The sequence below is a fragment of the Metschnikowia bicuspidata genome, assembly GCF_001664035.1.
Source record: "Metschnikowia bicuspidata var. bicuspidata NRRL YB-4993 chromosome Unknown METBIscaffold_4, whole genome shotgun sequence".
NCBI classification, from domain to species: domain Eukaryota; kingdom Fungi; phylum Ascomycota; class Pichiomycetes; order Serinales; family Metschnikowiaceae; genus Metschnikowia; species Metschnikowia bicuspidata.
This window is the reverse complement of record NW_017387734.1, coordinates 127563-147229: the sequence shown is the minus strand read 5'-3', so window position 1 is coordinate 147229 and position 19667 is coordinate 127563. Positions and strand designations below refer to the sequence as shown.

Below are 19667 nucleotides of genomic sequence, written 5' to 3'. Positions count from 1 at the left end.
ATTAATTGATTTAGCCAATAATTGCAGCACACAAGATTCTGACCATAAATTTGACTGAAATTTACTCAAGTCGAAGACGAGACATATTTCTATCGCTCAGTCAGAAAGCTGGGAGATACTACACCTAACCTAATACACGAAAAATACATTTCATTTGGTCTCGCCTCTTACTGGAGATCGAACCGGGTAGAGTCAATATGATTTGGAAACTTGATTGGACTAATTGGTATTTTAAAAGAGTCACTGGAATTATTTGATAAATATCACATTGTATCACGCAAAGCTGCATGCCAGCGATTATTCTTTTAATTTTCAAATGATTCTATTAAGTGCGGAAAACTTTGCTATATTCAAAAAGGGGATCTCAAATTCACACACGTTAACCCAATATCTGTCATTCAACACATCGTGTTGTAGATTCTGACGTACCAAGGCTTGCTGGCCAAGATAGCCCTCTCTTCGGCAAGCTCCTGCTTCAAGAGCTCCAAGTCCAACTCTCTTCTTCCAGTATCAATGTCGATGTCCTTGATCTTAATGTAAAACTTCCAGTTCCTCTTCCACAACTTATGGCCAATGTAGAATGCCATGACCACAGGGACAGACAAATATGACTGAAAGAAACTGGAGGCATCTGGCGAGCCGCCAATTGGCCACAAGGCAATCCAGAATTGAGCAATGACTACTAAGACATTCAAAAGAACACCATAGCATGAGCCAATGATACCGGCCTGCGAAACAAATGCAAGCTCGTCCTTACCTCTGCCTTGGTGAGCAAGAGCCATTCTGAATCTAAGGTGACACACACAGATGGAGCCCCAAGTAAACAAGGAAGACATACCGGAAAGAGCCAACAACCAGTTAAAAACATCGCCCTCTTTACCGGAAGCAGAGACAAAACAAATCAAACCAAAAATAGACTGAAGAATAATACCGAACAAAGGTCTTCCTTTCTTGTCGATGTAGTTGAAAATCTTAGGAGCTTGGCCGGCAGCAGCCAATGCAGCCAATGTTCTGGAGGAGCCATACACGGAAGAATTGCCAACAGACAAAACGGCAATCATGATGACGACGTTCATGACAGATGGCAAGCCGCTAATTCCGGCATTGTTAATGGCAATGACGAAAGGAGAGTATTTGGCAGTGCCGTCAGAGCCTTGCAAGTCAGGACTGTCATATGGCACAAGGCATCCGACCAAAATCAAAGACACGATGTAGAACAAACAAATTCTCCAGAAAACCTGCTTGATTGCTTTGGGCATAGTTTTTCTGGGGTTAACAGACTCAGCCGCAGCCAAACCAACCAACTCAGTACCTGCAAAAGCAAAAGCAGCAGTTACAAACACAGAGCACAAACCCTTGAAACCATGATTGAACGCACCTGGATCGTGCCAGTATTTGCCACCAATGTATCCGCCGACTGGTCCACCACCGCAGACTAAGACAATGCCTAGTATAATGAAGCCAATCACTGCGATGACTTTGATTGTCGAGAATATGAACTCGGCCTCACCATAACCCTTAACACCGAAAAAGTTGATGGTGATAATAAGCACATAGAAAATAGCAACATAAGCGGCAGGATTTGTTTTGTCATCCCAGTATTGCACTGTAATTGCTGCAGCCACCAATTCCAACGGCATAACCACCAACCACTGCATGGCGTAATTCCAAGCCATGGCAAAACCCCACGAAGGGTCAATGAATCTGGTGTTATAGGTAACGAAGGCACCCGAAACTGGGAATGTGATTGCCAACTCACCCAAAGCATGAACAGTGGCAAAAATCATGGCACCAATCAAAGAATAGGCAATTAATACGGAAGCGGGACCACCGTTTTTCAAAACCTGGCCGGATCCAATAAATAAACCTGTCCCAATGGAGCCTCCAATTGCAATCATTTGTAAGTGTCTTCCTTTCAAGGATCTCGAAAGTGGCGAGTTGGCAGTGACAATGGCGGCCTTCTCAATTTCAGATAAATTAGGGTCAAGGCCCAATTCTGCCTCGTCGAATCTTTTGAAGCCGTCGACAAATCGGTCCCATCTGCCTAAAGGTGCCTTTTGCTCTTGAGCGTCGAAAGCATCAATATAAACGCCTCCGTCTTTGTCCGTAGAAGAGGCCTGCTCTCTAGAAGTCACGTAATTCAATTCCTTTTCCGGCATCTTTAGTTATTGGCAGCCAATAGAGTGAGATGATGGAGGGTGCTAAAGTTATAACTTGATGCTAAGAAAATTCTTTGATGGAAATGTAATGTTGAGACGTTTACCCGTGGGAAATTTATAATCTTATATATTGATTTATCTCGATTTTGCCAACATCTATCCACGGTACGATGTTTCGTAGGAGTGTGTATGCAGTGAAGATAGGACCCCCCGCTGTTATCTGGGCACAGGAACAGTTGCTTTTTTTTCAAATCGCCGCGTTGCCTGCGCATAATATCCGGTGTTGCGTGATGAAGTTACCTTAATCTCTCCAACATTTCCGAATTCAGATAGGAGATATATCAGCTTTCAAAAAAAAGTAGAGGCAGCTGTGAAGAAATACTCTAAATCCATTGGATTTCACAATGTCTCCGTTTTTCAGTGAATAAATTGAAAACTCTCGAGGGCGCAAGGGCTTTCAAAAAGAAACAAGAGAGATGGGGCCATTTTCCGAGGGTTGGCACCGTGCATTATCACAGTTTCGCCAACCCTCCAGTTCTCTTCGCTTGTACCGTGCGTGATACAGTAACCCAGTCCTATTATCAATAGAATTATTGGGGCCGGCATCTCGGTGCTTAAACCCCGAGAAGAGAGGAGTTCTTTCAAACCCAGTGATAAGCTTTATGTAGTATGACAGCTCTGTGCAGTGCATTACATAAAGGTTTTTTTCTGTCAAACAAAATGTGGCCTTTTCCTCGAACAATAGACTCCCTGCAGAAGCATAGAAACTGTCAATGTGAATAGATAAGTCCAACTACCAACAGAAGTTTTAGTCTTGACAAGAAAACTAGGAGTGTCATGTTTCAGGAAGCGCACAATTGGGATACTTGGTTGACACATTCGCGATCCAGCAACAATTGACGAATCCTTTGCATGAGGTACCTAGCTAATGGTTCAAAACTTCATTGCTTACAGCTGATAACTAATATCCCAATCACCTCTGTTTTCATTGCCATTGTGTTTAAGAAACTAACCAAACAGAACCATTCCCTAATTCTTGTTATTCGTGAGAGGAGACACATTTGTTTGAGCAGTTGTTGTCCATAGCTTTAGAAATTTCTCGAGCTTGAAAACAAGCACAATTGGATGAAGTTTCAACAGTACAGGAAGTTCGTAAGCAGAATTGCTCGTAAGAGACACATTCCTTTGATTAGAAATATGAAAATTCATCATTGTAGCACATAACGTGAGGATGACCCGTGTATGTCAATATAGCCTTTGTTGCAGTATTACACACTATCATCCCTGGTTCAGCATAATGTGTAAAACTAAAGCAAGCGGAAGTACTGGGCGTTGAAATTACTTTATCTTCAAACTCATCGTTCAAGTTGGTTGGTAGAGATCATGACAGATTGAACTATCTTTTCATCTTCCCGAATAAACAAACGTCGTTTTGGTGTCATAGGATCTCAAATTACATATATGTAGTCTGTATACCTTGTACAAAGAATGCATGCAATATGCCATTTGTATTACATAACACCCATCAAATCTTCTCAGAACGGCCAAAATGGATACAGGCGAGCTCCTCAATATATTTATAATTTCAAAAAAAGTTCTTTATAAATCTAAAAGCGTTAGCCGGCGCAAACAGCATCTCTTGAAAAGGCACAAATTACAAGGTTTTATTCATTGTAATTAAACTGGTGGGCGAGTTTCTTATCAGAAAAAGGCCATAAATATTGAGACTTCATACAATTATAGTGACCCGCAACTGTATTAGCGGTTTTCTGAGATTTAAAGTGTATACTAATATCGTCTGCCCAGATCCTGGATCTCGCATCCACCTGCATTACCTGAAAGCCGTCATTTAACACATCGTATTGTAGATTCTGACGTACCAAGGCTTGCTGGCCAAGATGGCCCTCTCTTCGGCGAGCTCCTGCTTCAAGAGCTCCAAGTCTAAATCTCTCCTTCCAGTATCAATGTCAATATCTTTGATCTTAATGTAAAACTTCCAGTTCCTCTTCCACAACTTATGGCCAATGTAGAATGCCATGACCACAGGGACAGACAAATATGACTGAAAGAAACTGGAGGCATCTGGCGAGCCACCAATTGGCCACAAGGCAATCCAGAATTGGGCAACGATGATCAAGAAGTTTAAAAGTACACCATAGCATGAGCCAATAATGCCAGCCTGCGAAACAAAGACAAGCTCGTCCTTGCCTCTGCCTTGGTGAGCAAGAGCCATTCTGAATCTAAGGTGACACACACAGATGGAGCCCCAAGTAAACAAGGAAGACATACCGGAAAGAGCCAACAACCAATTGAATACTTCTCCTTGCTTACCGGAGGCAGAAATAAAACTGATTAAGCCGAACAATGACTGGAGGATGATACCGAACAAAGGTCTTCCTTTCTTGTCGATGTAGTTGAAAATCTTAGGAGCTTGGCCGGCAGCAGCCAATGCAGCCAATGTTCTGGAGGAGCCAAAAACAGAGGAATTACCAACAGACAAAACGGCAATCATGATGACGACGTTCATGACAGATGGCAAACCACTGATTCCGGCATTGTTGATGGCGATAACGAAAGGCGAGAATTTGGCAGTGCCGTCAGAGCCTTGCAAGTCAGGACTGTCATATGGCACAAGGCATCCGACCAAGATCAAAGACACGATGTAGAACAAACAAATTCTCCAGAAAACCTGCTTGATTGCTTTGGGCATGGACTTTCTTGGGTTGACAGACTCAGCCGCAGCCAAACCAACCAACTCAGTACCTGCAAAAGCAAAAGCAGCAGTTGCAAACACAGAGCACAAACCCTTGAAACCATTATTGAAAGCACCTGGGTTATGCCAGTACCTACCTCCAATGTATCCGCCGACTGGCCCACCACCGCAGACTAAGACAATGCCTAGTATAATGAAGCCAATAACCGCAATGACCTTGATCATGGAGAATACAAACTCGGCCTCACCATAACCTTTGACACCGAAAAAGTTGATGGTCACAATAAGAACGTAAAAAATAGCAACATACGCAGCAGGATTAGTTTGATCGTCCCAATACTGAATTGTAATTGCTGCAGCCACCAATTCCAACGGCATAACCACCAACCACTGCATGGCGTAATTCCAAGCCATGGCAAAACCCCACGAAGGGTCAATGAATCTGGTGTTATAGGTAACGAAGGCACCCGAAACTGGGAATGTGATTGCCAACTCACCCAAAGCATGAACAGTGGCAAAAATCATACCACCAATCAACGAGTAGGCAATTAATACGGAAGCGGGACCACCGTTTTTCAAAACCTGGCCGGATCCAATAAATAAGCCTGCGCCGATGGAGCCTCCAATTGCAATCATTTGTAAGTGTCTTCCTTTCAAGGATCTCGAAAGTGGCGAGTTGGCAGTGACAATGGCGGCCTTCTCGACTTCAGATAAATTAGGGTCGAGGCCTAATTCAACCTCATCGAATCTTCGAAAACTGTCGACAAATCGGTCCCATCTGCCTAAAGGTGCCTTTTGCTCTTGAGCGTCAAAAGCGTCAATGTAAACACCTCCTTGCTTATCAGTAGAAGAGGCCTGCTCCCTGGAAGTTACATAGTTCAACTCTTTTTCCGGCATCTTAAATTATTGAAAGCCAGTAGGTGAGAAGTTTACTGAATACTAGACTGGGCAGTCAAAAAAAAATAGGAGAATTACGGCTTATCTACATCAGGTGGAGAACCCAAGACCCTTTATATCTTTTCCAAGCTTTGACTATCATTTGGCCAAGATTTTGATAGTTCTTGGCCAAGATCTTGTCATGCTTTAGCCAAGATATTATGTTCCATGACCGGTGTGCATACACTCTGGACAAGACCCCGCTGATGTCTGAACACAGGAAAAGTTCGTTTATTTTTTCAAATCGCCGCGTTGGCTGCGCAGAGCTGCAGCCTACCCCGGTTCTAGGTTCAGTGCTCATTTCCACTATCTTCTCCGTATTCTTAAATGCACGTGAAACAAACGTGTTAGTGAAATCGACAAGACAAAGGTAAGAATCCTGGGTTCTAATTTGTCATAGTAAGTCTAGACGGAGCGGGCATGACAGGCAATAGACTGGAAAGCGTGAAGACAGTGTTTGAAAAAGAAACGAGAAAGATAAAACCATTTTTCGAGGCTTTGGCGCCGTGCACTATCGCAGGCTTCGCCAACTTCCCATATCTTTATTCGCTTGACCTGTGTGTGATTCAGCACGCAACCCCACTATCTTGAGACTATTTTTTTTGGAATTTTATTCGCTTGCACATCCACACAAATCCGATCATTATGTTCAGAACAGCTTTTAGCCTCATTATGTTCTTATAGCTCTGTGCAAAGAGCAAATGTGTCAAGTTCATGCGAGCCGACATGAGTGTGGTCTGTCGATATCTGTGCAGAGAGTTGAGATGTGCACGTAACAGCGCATTCGACGCCCTCGGCTCTTGCACAGTGTACAATTCTGTATATGCGGCTCAGCGGAGGCGGGAGGCGACAAAAGGAAAGCATGCTATGCATATTTGAACCAGGCCCCGCTTTCGCCTTGGGTCATGCCACGATATAACATTCTCAAGAGTGCATTTGATTGGACGTTATACTGCTCACTCCCAATATCTTTGGTAAAGAGATTCATAGTATTCAATGGGTTCGCAATTCCGCACAAGGCGCGAAGTTATCTATGTATTTGCTTTACTTGTGATTCGTGTTGTTTGTCAAATGAATGCAGCACCACTTTCTTAAACAACACGTATATTGTTGGTTAAGCACACGCGGAAGTCCGTGGAACATAATCCGCAAGAACCATTGTGCGATATTCTATTGAAACAGGCAGTCTGAATTGGTCATATTTTTCAGAAAAATGTACGAGCTGAGGGATTATGCAATACTCCGGAGCTCAGCTCAAAAAAACTACCGGAGAGCCTGATTTCGAGCTATTTTTGATCTATTAACACAGGGAGTAGCATGTGAAACATGTAAGTCACGTACTTGGGTTTTGGGGGCTGATTGAACTCTTGCCTTATATTGCACTTTTGACGCATTTCTCAAGATGATTGAGCTGTGCACTGGAGGTTCGCATGATCTCGAGGATATAGATTCCGACAAGGACATCAATTTTGCCATCAATATTGCATAAAGCAGCACACACAGACTCAACTTCTTGATCTCACTCTGGTGTTCAATCTCGAGGTCTTAAAATGTCTCTTGTGAATTGGATACATGGTTAAGATCTTCAAAAGGTCATTCAAGGGACTGGTTTGCACTGTATTTCTTTCTTTCACCAAGAAACAACTAAGAAGATCAGCATCAGAACCACGACTAGTGTTTTTGAAACAAAATATCAAACCCCTCATACAGTTTTCTTTTAGATATGGAATTTATGTCTTTATGGACGGAACATGAGGTATATGCTTCGTTCGTCAAATATAGTACAGATTATTGTTGGGTACATAAAAAGTCTGTCCTCTATTGTAGGAACCAATGATCGAGGAAACCTGATTTTCCCAAAGCAGAATAGCCGTTTGAAAGCCTTATCTTTTGCACCATTTTTAGCGGCTCCACATCAGTCTGTATTTGGAAAATAAATGCTCAATTTCAAGCGGCGTTTACTCGAGAATGTATACAGGGGGCTCACCAGGCGCATCTCTTTATCTTAGATAAGCGGCTGATACAATCCGTGGTGTCGTCGATTGTGAGCAGATAAAAGAAGTAAATCGCGAATGAATGGGTGCATGCACATAGGCCATTTTCGAATGTCTGATAATGCTCGCTTGTTTTTGGTACCCAAGTTTCCTGGCTCACATAAGAATTGCGCTTCAGCTTAATAAGTGAAGTCATCATCTCATGTATGTTGGGACTTTGCAATTGTTGAGATGAGTCAATTGGTTTCACGCAGTCGCTGACTTTAGTTTTTAACAACATAATCGATTCTTTCTGGCTTGACATCAATACTATTGAGTACATACAATAAGGATCATAGACTGATAAGCTTATCCGCTTAGTTTAATTTGGGTGTTTTCATGGCTTCATTGTTTGGCTTATAGGTTGATATATCTTTCAACGTTTTGGCAAAATACCGACACGGAACTTTGGATATGCAAGTACTTTTGGGTGGAGAGCTCATGATTGTTGAGGCCGATATCTTGATATCTTATGGAGACCAGGAAGAATGGTCTCGATCTAACTCTAAAAAAATTCCCTGGCCCGAACATTGTCTTGGAGGCTTCAATTGGTCTGATAACCTGCATGTTCAACTGCTCCGTATAAAAGGCTGTTTACAAAGGAGAGTGTCAGGGAACAATCTTTGGCCGAAATAGTTACGACATAGGTAGGAGAAGAGTTCTTGTTTGGCGAGTTTAAATGATATCCAAGACCTTTGATGGTCTGATTACATCAAGTTCTGGACTTGAAAAAAGAACTGAAGGCCACCTTAAAGAAGTCCTTTTTGCGTGGTCACATCACAAACCATCGGTTTTCAGACGTTCTTTGGTCAAATATACAAACCGGTTTTTTGAAGACGCTGGCCCAAAGATACGTTGTAAGGTCTAACCAATGAACATTGTGCAAGGCTCCGTTTTTCTCAATGTATTTATTTTAACAAACGCTTGCGCTTTGGCTCATTCACTGCCGGAGCAAAAGCACATTTTCAGATATATGTGATGCAGTATAAAAGATGCGGCTCATCTACTTCTTCTCCTTCTTGTCCTTCTTGTCTTTCTTTTCCTTCTTCTCCTTCTTGTCTTTCTTCTCCTTCTTGTCTTTCTTTTCCTTCTTCTCTTCCTTCTTCTCTTTCTTGTCCTTCTTGTCCTTCTTGTCCTTCTTCTCTTTCTTTAGTTTCTTGGCGTCCTTCTCGTCCTCGTCGGCGTCCCTCTTTCTCTTCTTGGGGGCCTCTTCCGCGTCAGACTCGTCATCGGAGTCAGCCTCCACAGGCGCACTGGCAAGCGGAGCGGTGGCGTCAGCATCGGCGTTGTAAGCTCTGGCTTCAGAAATATCGATCTTCTTGGCATCCCTAGCGACACGCGAGGTGGTTCTCAAGTCGCGGCCCTCCAAGGCACTCAATCTGGACTCAACCTTGGCACGCACTTCCATACCAAAGTCGCCGCTGTCGTCCCTGTCCTCAGCCAAGGAGTCGTAACGCAAGGCGACGGCAGCCTTGGCAGCAAGCACACGGGCAATCTTACCCTTGTTCTTACCAGAGGCCTGGCCAACCAAAGAGGCGTGGTACAACAAACCGTACTTAGGTGTGTCGTGCTTGGTCTTCAACGCACGGAAAAGGGCCTTCTCGGCACCCAAGATCTGGATCGTCGAGGCTGGTGCCTTGGCCAACGATGTCAACGAGCCTGCGTGCGCGATCAAACGGGCTCCCACCAACTCACCCACCAAGGACGTCAAGTTAGGCGCAATGGCCTTCATACGCGACGACAAGTAGTTCAGCAACTGCTCTCTGTAGGCAGCGAAGTCCACAATCTGCTCGGCCAAGGCCTTGATGTTCTCCAAGTCGTTGTCAGTAATCTCAGTTCCCATAGAGACCTCGGCAGCGCCCTTGACCTGCTCCTCAATCTCCTCAGGCAAGATCTCCGACAAGTCGGTCTCGGCAGCCTTGGAACGGATGCCCATGGTCAAGATGATACGGGCGTATGCCACGGAGTCCGTGATGAGCTTGGCCAACTCGGGGAAGTGCCAGCCGTACCACTCCTTACATCTCATGGCGTATGTGTTAAGCTCCTTGTCCAAGTCGTCCAAAAGAGCAATCGCCTGCACGATCATGGTGTCGACCTTGTCGGCACTGAACTTCAACTTGTGTCTGCCGATAGAGTGGGCCAAACCAAGAGACATCTGCTTCAAAACAGCGTCGTCCAAGCCAGGCAAGAGCTCAGGCAAAAACTCACGGATTGATCTGTGCAAGTCCAAAGAAGCGGCGTCGGAGACAACCGAGTAGTTGAGACCCAACTTGTTGATGGCATTACCCAACTTGGCCTCGGAGACGATCAAGGTGGCCTTCTTCTCCAGCTTCACGTCTTCCAAAAGCTTCTTCAAAGAGTCCGAAACCTTACCTTCGATAACGGCGTTGGCCTCCTCCAAGGCGTTGGCAGCAGACTGGAATTTCTCGAAGCGATGGACCTTGAATTGCTCGGCGACTTTCTCGGCCGAATTCAAGTCCGTCACGAGTGTGGCCAGCTTGTAGATCTTCTTGTCGGCGGCCTTTAAAAGCGCATATCCGGCGGCAGTTTCGGTCAACACGTAAGCCATTTTGTGGTTAGTGAGGATAAATGGGACTCGTGTGTTTTCGGTTTTTGAGGCAGCGAGAAAATTGTTCACGATGAGCTAGCGAGAAAAAACGCCTGCACACAGGCATGCTACGTGCGGTGCACGGGTGCAAGGGCGCCCACGGCCTCATTTGGAGGCCGCGGCTGTTTGGGCTCAAGTTTGATCACGTGTCACAAGGGTAATCTTGGGTTGATCAAGGGGCAGCTCCTGGCGCCATAGGGCTCCACCATTCCGTAAATTTTCCTCTTCGTTTAGAGTAAGTTTCTTCATTTTGGCCTGAACTTGTGAGGCTGCGTTTTGCTTTACTTTATTTTCTGTTTTTGAGGTAGATGTCTCATCACTGGATCACTCCCTTTTCGGACGGGTTTCTGTGCTACCTTCTGATCTATTCGTATCTTTTTTTTGCTCGTTAATGTCCGAGTATAAAACTGATGAAAGGACTGCAATTGGTCTTGAAGCTCTCATTGGCCGAAAAGTTGGCCAACCGCTTCCTTGGCTTTGCCTCTTACTTTAATACGGCGATTCCTTTATAAGCGTATGGCATTCAATCATTGCCCAAGCGTCCCCGATAACAGTAGAAGAGAGATTGAAAGGAATGGTACGGGGAAACGGGCAAAAGTAAGGCGTAGTAAACACGTCTTTAATTCTTATTGTAGTTGCAAGGGCCCGCTGGCTCGCACTGCGATCTACAATCAGATGGAATTCCAACATGCTACTGTTCTGGGCCATATGATGCTTATGAAAAAAAAAAAGTATGGTAGCGGAATATAGAATGTAAATAAATTCTAAATATTGCTGGCTAGAGTAACGATATATAATAAAAAATTATCCTTTAAAAATCATAAGATTTAACAATAAACGAACATAACAAAGAGTAAATATAGAACCCGGAGTTTACGTAATATCTTAATGTATAATAATGTAAACCAAAACTAACAGGTAAAGAATAAATGTAGATGAATATAAAATAATAAGAATAAGTAGAAAGGGAGAATATAAGATATGATATCTAGATACTTATATTAAGCTTTTAAATATAAACTAATTTATTGTATATGATATATCATTTTATTAAAACTTTTATTAAACCTTTTAAAGATACATAAATGATAATAATTGTGCTTGGTTCTTACTTACTTACTTATTTTATTTATCTTTAATGCCTAGTGTTTTTACTGCACGCTTATTTTTTTCCTTATTTTCTTGAATTTTTGCCAGAAGCATTGATCATGATTCCATCAAATTTGCAATTTACCTCTTTGAATGGTGAGACGTCTTTTGTAGCCCGGTAAAGTAGTTATCTACCCCGAATTGGCTATCTTGCTTCACCATACACGTTTCTTTCAAAAAACAATGGCTTCAAAAATCCCATAAGCTTTGCTAATAAAGCTGATTCCGGAAATCAGAAACTCGTTTCAGTCCCGAAATATCGCTTTTATGACTCTTATAAGACGAAAGCAAGGCCATTGGCTGTCCAAATCTAGTCGTATCCTCGACGGCTCTTTGTAACATGTTTACTAATGGGCTGTTCAATCTACATTTTTCGTGGCAGTGTATCAACTTACTATAATTGGAAATGGAGAACGGAAGTAGAAGGTGACAGTTACATAAACTATTTTTCTTTTCTGAAGATGGCCACCAGGGTCGTAAAATAGAGTATACGTCTTTTCTGACCTTTTCGAGGCGATGGAATGATATCCAAACAAAACACGAAGGTATTTTGAGAGTATTTTTCCTCGCCAGTATTTTACATGGTGTAATCCATCAACCCATATGGCAGATTCGTCTCTCAATGAGATCGTCTGGAAAGTACAGAGCACAGCCATATCAGATTTCCAGAAACCAACAACTTACAATACTTGTAAAAATATTCAATATGCTTTTGGCTCCCAAATCCAGGATGGTCCGGCCAGCTTTGACAAATGTCGCGTTGATCCAAAAAAACATCTCCAATCTATTGGCAACTAAAATCCCAAACAAAAGCCTCGCCAAAAATAAAAGCCATATGAGCCCAGAATCAACGTCGCGATGCTCAGAAAAATTAAGCTCAATCTATCTACAAATGACCTATCTTCCGAATAGCGCTCATACGAGGGGAATGAGCTTTGCAACGTTTCTCCCACAAGAAGAGCTGGCTTACAGACGCGAAGAAGCTCTACACCAACACTCCTCCACGGTCTGCAAACGCGTCAAGTTAGCCGGATAGCCATCAGCACCTGACTACCAGATCACGTGACACGCACGTGACAAACTTCACAGGTCTTGCACACAAGCACGCCGTCATATCGCTGTTCGGATCACTCTCTTCTTTCTTTGCAACTTGGTGTCTTCCGGCTGCCTTTCTAGCGAACATGGGAACCGATGCGAAGTTTCCGTCGGTTTCACCAAGGCACAAAAAGCCTAAGCCGGCCAAGCCGAAAAGAACTTACGCTTTTCAGCCCACAAACACTCTAGCATATGGCCCTCACGCGGTCTCAAACACGCTCAAGAGGGCACAAACGTCCGGCGAAACACGCCCGAATTTCCAGAAGTACCCACCAGACTTATCGGCAGCCAGCTCCGTGACTGAAATAACACCCAAGGCTATTTTTTTTCCAGATTCAGGAACCTCAGCTGCCGATGATACGGGGCACAATTCCACCGGTACTACGCGTGGCGACGCGTCTCCTTTTCTGAGGCCACACCCCGTTCGGATTTTTGACAAGTCCACCGAGCAGAGCTCAGATGACAGTTTTGACGGCGTGCGGTGGCGACCTGCAAAAAGCCCCGCTCAAGTCCGAGCCAGGCCCATTCTATCGTCGCCACTTCGAAACGCCGAATCCGCACCTCCAAACGACCCGCCCGCAGCTACGTTGGCCAACGAAATCACAGATTCGATGCTCAGCAAATACAGCATGGCAGTTCCTGCGGGATTGTCGCAAACCCCGCGTTTTCATCGCACTATATCGGACGGTGTGACTGCCTCGATGGAAACGCTGCCAACGCTCACAAGATCCAGGTCTTTTGACCCTCGCAGTGTTTCTTGTTCCAAGAAAAGTGAGAGCGAAAAGACCTTTGATGGCGCCGGACGCCTAAATACGTGGATCGACCGATTTGATGACAAAAATACAACGAGTACGACCGTAAGCTCCGCGCCCAAAACTCGGTCAGCGACAGGTGGTTCGGCGTATGATGACGATGTGTTTTCTTCGGACGACGATGCGTTTTTGGCCAATCTTCAATGTGACTCTTTGCCGGTTTTTCTGCAGACGCCGGCCGCTCAGTTACCGAGAGGCGAAGTGGAACATGATATTGAATCCCGCGCTTTGAAAGATGGAGTAGAAGAGACTGAGCTCACGGTACTGAAATCTGGGTCCGAGCAAAAAATGAAATCCCCCTTCCTTAAGAGCGACGTCGAAGGCTGTAGGGCGTCACCTTTGAGTGAAAAGACAGACACTACACCACACAGAGAGTCATTTTCCATGGGCCAGGATTCTGATCCGTTTTCGGATGACCTCGATATTGCGGCTATTGACGTGGTCACTACGCAGCCGTCCACAGCGCTGTCATCATTCGCAATATCTGCCGCGAAACTAGAACCGACTTCCTCTCGCCTAGATAAAAAGGGTAGCGAAACAAGGCCAGCCACGCCGCAGCCAGAAAGAAATCTGCGAGATACCCCCGATTTTGGTGCCAAGATCTCTTATTCTCGTCTGGATTTCTCTCGCTATCAGGTCAAGTCGGTGTTCACAACCACTTATCAGGTACAGAGTTTCAAAAAGAAACAACTCATTTTAACTGTTCTTGACCAATCAGGCACCTTGTCGAAATTACTAGTGAGAGGTGAGGCGGCAGAGCTCGAAATCAAGGCCCTGGATATCGTGCATGTCATCCACACATCTCCAGAAAACCCGCGCATGGTCAGTGATACCCACAATCTTCTCATCTGGAACCCAGATACGCTAGTTGCATCCACTGTTGTGGCTGATCAGCTCGACTGTCCTCGAAAGACTGTGCTCTCAAAGAGATTGTCTTTTCGAGGCCTGTACTCTATACCCTTGTTCACAGGAAACATCGTCCACGAGATTTTTCAGATATGTTTTATAACCGGACGATGTTCCGCTGAGTACTTGAGCAGTCTCGTAGAGATCGAAATTCTGCGGCGTCTTTTGGAAATCTACACTTTGGGTGATGTGGTGGATGAGTTGAAGGCCAAGATATACTCTCACCTACCATATATTCAAAAATGGTTTCAGAGTTTCTTTAAGAAGCCTCCAGCAGAAATTCCCACCAATAAAAGTCAGCAGAAAATACGCTTTTCTGCGGCCGAAGCTCTCGATATAGAAGAAAGGGTTTGGTCACCTATGTTCGGAATCAAAGGGATAGCTGACGTCACACTCCGAGCAAACCTCCAGAGTGATAATACCATCGGCCAGTTTTTGCTCCCAATGGAAATTAAAACCGGTCAACCCTACTTCTCACACCAAGCACAGGCCGCGTTGTATTCGCTTCTTTTTAAAGACAGATACAACGTGGATATTTCATCATTCTTGCTTGTTTACACCCTGAATGAAGGGCTTACAACCAAACATGATATTTCTGTATCAGACTTGAAGTCTCTTGTGAACTTGCGGAACCGTATTTCCATATATCTCCGGCCAGGAAACCAAGATTTACCGGACTTGATGCGCCAGCAAAAGTGTGATCGTTGCTCTTTGCAAGAAAGTTGCATGACATACAATTATCTCACAGAAGACGGTACGCCTGAACAAAGTGGACTTAAAGAGGGCGTGTTCGAAAATCTAACTTCCCATTTAAACGGTAAACAGAGATATAAAGATTTCTTGGCTTATTGGGATTACCTTTTGTCTAGGGAAGAAGAGTTTGTTTCGCGGTTCGAAAAGGAGTTGTGGGTGTTGACAGCGAAAGAACGTGAACATAACCTGGGGAAAAGTCTTGGAAATCTCATCATTAGTGATTGCCAAACAAACACAGTCACAGATAACTATGTTTACACCTTCATAAGAAGAGATCTGCAAGGCAATCCAATGAATTCAAGTCAAATTTGCAAGTATGATAAAGTCATCATAAGTGATGAGTCAGGCCACTTTGCATTGACTCTGGGATTTGTCCGTCACATTGATTCAAAGAGTATATTGATCTCATCCCGAAAGCAGATAATATCGACAGAGCTGAAGACGGATAAATTTCATCGGGCAGGCGTCTTGAGACCTAGTCAAAAGATGTCGCAAAAAATCTCAGATGCGGTAGTGTTTCGTGTTGACAAAGATGAGATGTCATATGGAATGGGAATGGCCAGATATAACATTCTCAACTTATTTTTAAGTGAAGGAGATCACAAAAGGAGAAATTTGGTGGTAGATCTTCGCCAACCAACTTTCAGTTCGTCACGTCATTTTGAAATTGATGAAACAGCTGATCATTTCAATGAGTGTCAAATGTCAGCTTTTGACAAAGTTAGCCGAACAAATGATTATTCTCTCATATTGGGCATGCCTGGAACAGGAAAAACTACAGTTATTGCACATCTTATCAAAATGCTTGTCGCTGCCAATAAGACGGTCCTTCTCACATCATACACGAATTCGGCTGTGGACAACATTCTTTTGAAAGTGAAAGAATATGGGATCGACTTTTTGAGGATTGGAAGCTCGTCCAGGATTCATCCCTTAATTAAAGAATTTACACCCGGTTCAGATTGCAAGAAAGTTGAATCTTATATGGATTTTCACAATGTTTATTCAAAGCCTAATGTTGTCGCAGCTACTTGTCTTGGTGTCCAAGACCCCTCATTTAACATCCGCGATCACTTCGATTATTGCATAATTGACGAGGCATCGCAGGTATCCATGCCAATAAGCTTGGGCCCACTATCTCTTTGTGACAAGTTCGTCATGGTTGGCGACCACTTCCAACTCCCACCATTGGTATCGCACCCCGATCCAAAGGTCAAGGCAGGATTATCACAGTCTTTATTTCAAATTCTTGCAGTCGCACGTCCTGAAAGTGTGATAGAGCTCAAGTATCAATACCGAATGTGCAAGGAAATTATGCTTATTTCTAATCAACTTGTTTATAAAAACAGGTTGATCTGTGGGACTGAGGAAGTTGCCAATCAAGTGCTCACTATACCCAACAAGGAAAACCTCGCCTTGCATTTTGTTCGGGATAACCCTTTGAACACACCGTGGATAGATTATTCTTTTCAAGAAAGAAACAAAGTTGTTTTTTTTGATCACGACTTGATCCCAGGACATGAGAGGTTAGTTGGGGAAAATGTGACAAACCCAACGGAGGTCGAACTTGTTCGACAGACCGTAGAGGCGCTTTGTCAAGCTGGGGTGGATCCCTCAAGAATAGGCATCATGACGTTGTATCGCTCGCAACTCAAATTACTAAACGAAACGCTTCGACATATCCCAGGACTCGAGATTTTGACTGCCGACCGCTTTCAAGGCCGAGATAAAGAGTGCATTTTAATTTCCATGGTGAGATCAAACCGAGAGAGGAGAGCAGGGGATCTTTTGAAAGACTGGAGAAGAATTAATGTTGCCGTGACAAGAGCCAGGGCAAAGCTAATTGTGTTTGGATCTGTCTTGACGTTATCAAAAGCCGAATCTATTAGAGACTTTGTCGCCTTGGCACAGAAAGAAGGCTGGGTGTACGAACTTCTGGAAAGTGCACTAGATCTGTATCTGTTTGAAAAAACCGCTTCGAGCACGCCGCGGAAAGTGAGGGCAACTGCCAGAAAGCTCGGTACGACAGCCATTGAAAAACACCCTTTGGTAAGAAATGTTCTTGCAGACATGGAGGAAACTATTTGAACTTCTGATAAACTATGGCTCTTGAAGGCAACCGTTCTCTATGTTGCCGCCACCCAATCTACCAAGCCCTAGATGGCGAAAAAAAATTCCACCTGGAAACGGGGCGCATTTGCCCCATCTGCATGGCCAGCGTTGACGCGTTGGCCCACTCGTCTAAATTGCCTTCTTAAGTTTTGAAACCCGACGTAAAGAAAGAACGCCAAAGTAAATATGAGGACGATATAGTCAAAAATTTGGTAGTCGTCCTGTTGTTCGTAAGCTTCTCCTTCGGCGTGGGCCTGGGCCCTGGCAGCGGCCTTCTCGTCCAGGTCACCTATGTCCTTTGACCTGGCAAGATTCTTGAGGGTATCGAGCCAGCCTGTAGACTCAGCATCGTCTCGCTTTTCGGAATCGCTGAGTAAAAACTTGAGCCTGAGCCGTAAGAGGGCCCACTTTATAGCAGAGGTGCTGGGCTTTGATTCCAGAGTCAACAGCATCGTGTCCAGGTCCTGGTAATACTTGATGCTTAGATCGTAGTAGCGCTTTGCCATGTAGTAATCCGGGGAGCTATTGGGCACGCCGAGGCCGTATTCGTACATGTAGCCCAATTTGTAACAGGCGTGGGCCGACGCGTACAGCGCCGCAGCGGTATAGTAGGCAAATGCCTTCTCGTGGTCGGGCGCGAGGGCACCTCCCGGCAAGCCGTTGGCATACAAGTCGCCCAACAAGATGGTGGAGTCGACGTGGTCTTGCGACGAGGCAAGGTCGAGATACCGGAGCGCCGCCTGGACGCGGGTCGCGTTGTATGTCTTGCGCTTCCAGGCGAAAAGCGGCTCCGTCTGGTAGAGGAGGTACGCCGCCGAGAGCTGGGAGTTGAGGAGGCCCTGCTCCGCGGCAATCAGGTAGCCGAGGAGCGCGTTCTTGTAGTTGCCGTGCGCAAGTTCCTGGAACGCGTAGGACAAGTGGGGCAAGAGTACGGGCTCGGCGTGCTCAACGAAGCTCTTGTAGAACAGCACGAGCTCCGGGCACGTGAAGAGCTCGCCCTTGGACTCGGCAAAGCCCAGCTCCACGGCGTCCGCAAAATAGAACATGGCCTGCGGGTGGCCGCGGCGCGTGGCCGTGCGGAGCAAGTCGTACGTCAGGTCCACATAGGTGGTTTCGAGCGGCGAGCGCGGCGCCACGAGGTTCTGCGCGTACAAGAACACGCCGTGGGAGCTGCCGTTGGTGGCTGCGTCCTGCAAGTAGCGCACGCACAGCGGGCTGAGCAGGCCGTGGGTGGTGGGGTCGAGCCGCCGCAAGAGCGCCATGTCCAAGAGGTTCTCCTTGTCGGGCTGGAGCGCAAGTGCCAGGCTGAGCCAGCGGTGGGCCTGCGCAAGGTCGCGCGGCACGCCCTGGCCGGCCAAGTACATGTGCCCCAAGAGGTTCTGGCACTTGCGCCAGATCTGGCGGTCGAGGGCAAGCGGGTTTTCTAGCCGGCCCGCGGCGTGCTCTGCCCGGCCCAAGTCCACGCACTCGAGCATCTCGTGGTGTACCTGCGTGGCGTTCTGCGGCGAGAAGAAGCCGGCACTGTGGTGCAGCAACGCGTCGAAGTACACGTCGAGGAGCCGCGACTCCAGCGCGTCGAGGCTCTGGTCCTTCAAGCTCGCGCGCAAGCGCACGAAGCTGTCGATGTCCGAGAGAACGCTGGACTCGGACTCGCTGATGCGCGCGCCGTAGAGCCCGCCGTGGAAGTCCGCAATGTGCACGTTGTACGCCACGCGGTCCTCCGGCACCAGCCACCACTGCTCGTGGGCCTGCTGGACGGCCTGCCGCGCGAGGCTGGAGTAGTAGAACTGCGCGGTGTCGCAGCTGGCCTGGCACCCCACGCCGTTCAAGTGCTGGTACGCGAGCACGAGCACCGCGCCGGCGTGGCCGTTGCGTGCGGCAAACTCGTAGTACACGCGCGCCCGCTGCCGGTCCGGCGCAAGCTCGCCGAACATGCCGGTCTGGTAGAAGTGGGCCATCATGAAGTACGCGTGGCCGTCGGCGCGTGTCTGCACCCCCCGGCGGTACAACGCAAGCGCCCGCGGGTAGTCCGGCGGCACGGAGTAGTTGCCGAATGTGTAGATGTCTGCGAGCGCCACCGCGGCGGCGGCAGAGCCCATGTCACAGGCCTGCTGGAGCTGTGCGAGCGGCTGCAATACACGCGCTGGAACACGGCGCGGCGGCTCGGACTCGTAGTCGTGCAAGCTCAGATTGTACTGAGGCACGTGGATCCCGCGATGTAGGTTTGTGTGTGAAAAGACGGGCACCTCGCCCTCGAATTTGGGCGGCAATTGCGCCAACTGCGCCATGGCCTGGGTGTACAAGGCCAGCGCGTCGGCGGCAAGGCCGTGCACCGCCAGCAGGGCAAGTACAAGCAAATATAGGGCACGCATGGGTTTGGCGGCAGGCAGC

At 46.3% G+C, this 19667-nt stretch overlaps 5 protein-coding genes across 5 annotated transcripts; 1 reads left to right on the top strand and 4 right to left on the bottom strand.

Moving 5' to 3' along the window:
• Positions 1–398: 398 nt before the first annotated feature.
• On the bottom strand, positions 399–2159 carry METBIDRAFT_44197 (amino acid permease; the record flags this gene model as incomplete). The annotated part of the gene is made up of 1 exon (XM_018857756.1): positions 399–2159. The coding sequence occupies one exon, from the start codon at positions 2157–2159 to the stop codon at positions 399–401; it is 1761 nt and encodes a 586-aa protein (XP_018710754.1).
• A 1849-nt stretch (positions 2160–4008) lies between these two features.
• METBIDRAFT_70890 (amino acid permease) lies at positions 4009–5947 on the bottom strand (the record flags this gene model as incomplete). Its single annotated transcript, XM_018858392.1, has 1 exon — positions 4009–5947. The coding sequence occupies exon 1, from the start codon at positions 5767–5769 to the stop codon at positions 4009–4011; it is 1761 nt and encodes a 586-aa protein (XP_018710753.1). The 5' UTR covers positions 5770–5947.
• A 14-nt stretch (positions 5948–5961) lies between these two features.
• METBIDRAFT_32256 (uncharacterized protein) lies at positions 5962–6303 on the top strand. The gene has a single exon (XM_018856017.1). It carries the CDS (start codon positions 5970–5972, stop codon positions 6180–6182), a length of 213 nt encoding a protein of 70 aa, XP_018710752.1. The 5' UTR covers positions 5962–5969; the 3' UTR covers positions 6183–6303.
• A 2205-nt stretch (positions 6304–8508) lies between these two features.
• Positions 8509–10586, bottom strand: NOP5 (RNA-processing protein). The gene has a single exon (XM_018856016.1). The coding sequence runs from the start codon at positions 10408–10410 to the stop codon at positions 8845–8847; it is 1566 nt and encodes a 521-aa protein (XP_018710751.1). The 5' UTR covers positions 10411–10586; the 3' UTR covers positions 8509–8844.
• A 6734-nt stretch (positions 10587–17320) lies between these two features.
• On the bottom strand, positions 17321–19564 carry METBIDRAFT_78679 (ubiquitin ligase complex subunit; the record flags this gene model as incomplete). Its single annotated transcript, XM_018858918.1, has 1 exon — positions 17321–19564. The coding sequence occupies one exon, from the start codon at positions 19562–19564 to the stop codon at positions 17321–17323; it is 2244 nt and encodes a 747-aa protein (XP_018710750.1).
• Positions 19565–19667: the final 103 nt, after the last annotated feature.

Bases quoted from the DNA above. Each gene is read 5' to 3' on its own strand.
- METBIDRAFT_32256 (XM_018856017.1), top strand. From the start codon at position 5,970: ATGTTCCATGACCGGTGTGCATACACTCTGGACAAGACCCCGCTGATG.
- NOP5 (XM_018856016.1), bottom strand. From the start codon at position 10,410: ATGGCTTACGTGTTGACCGAAACTGCCGCCGGATATGCGCTTTTAAAG.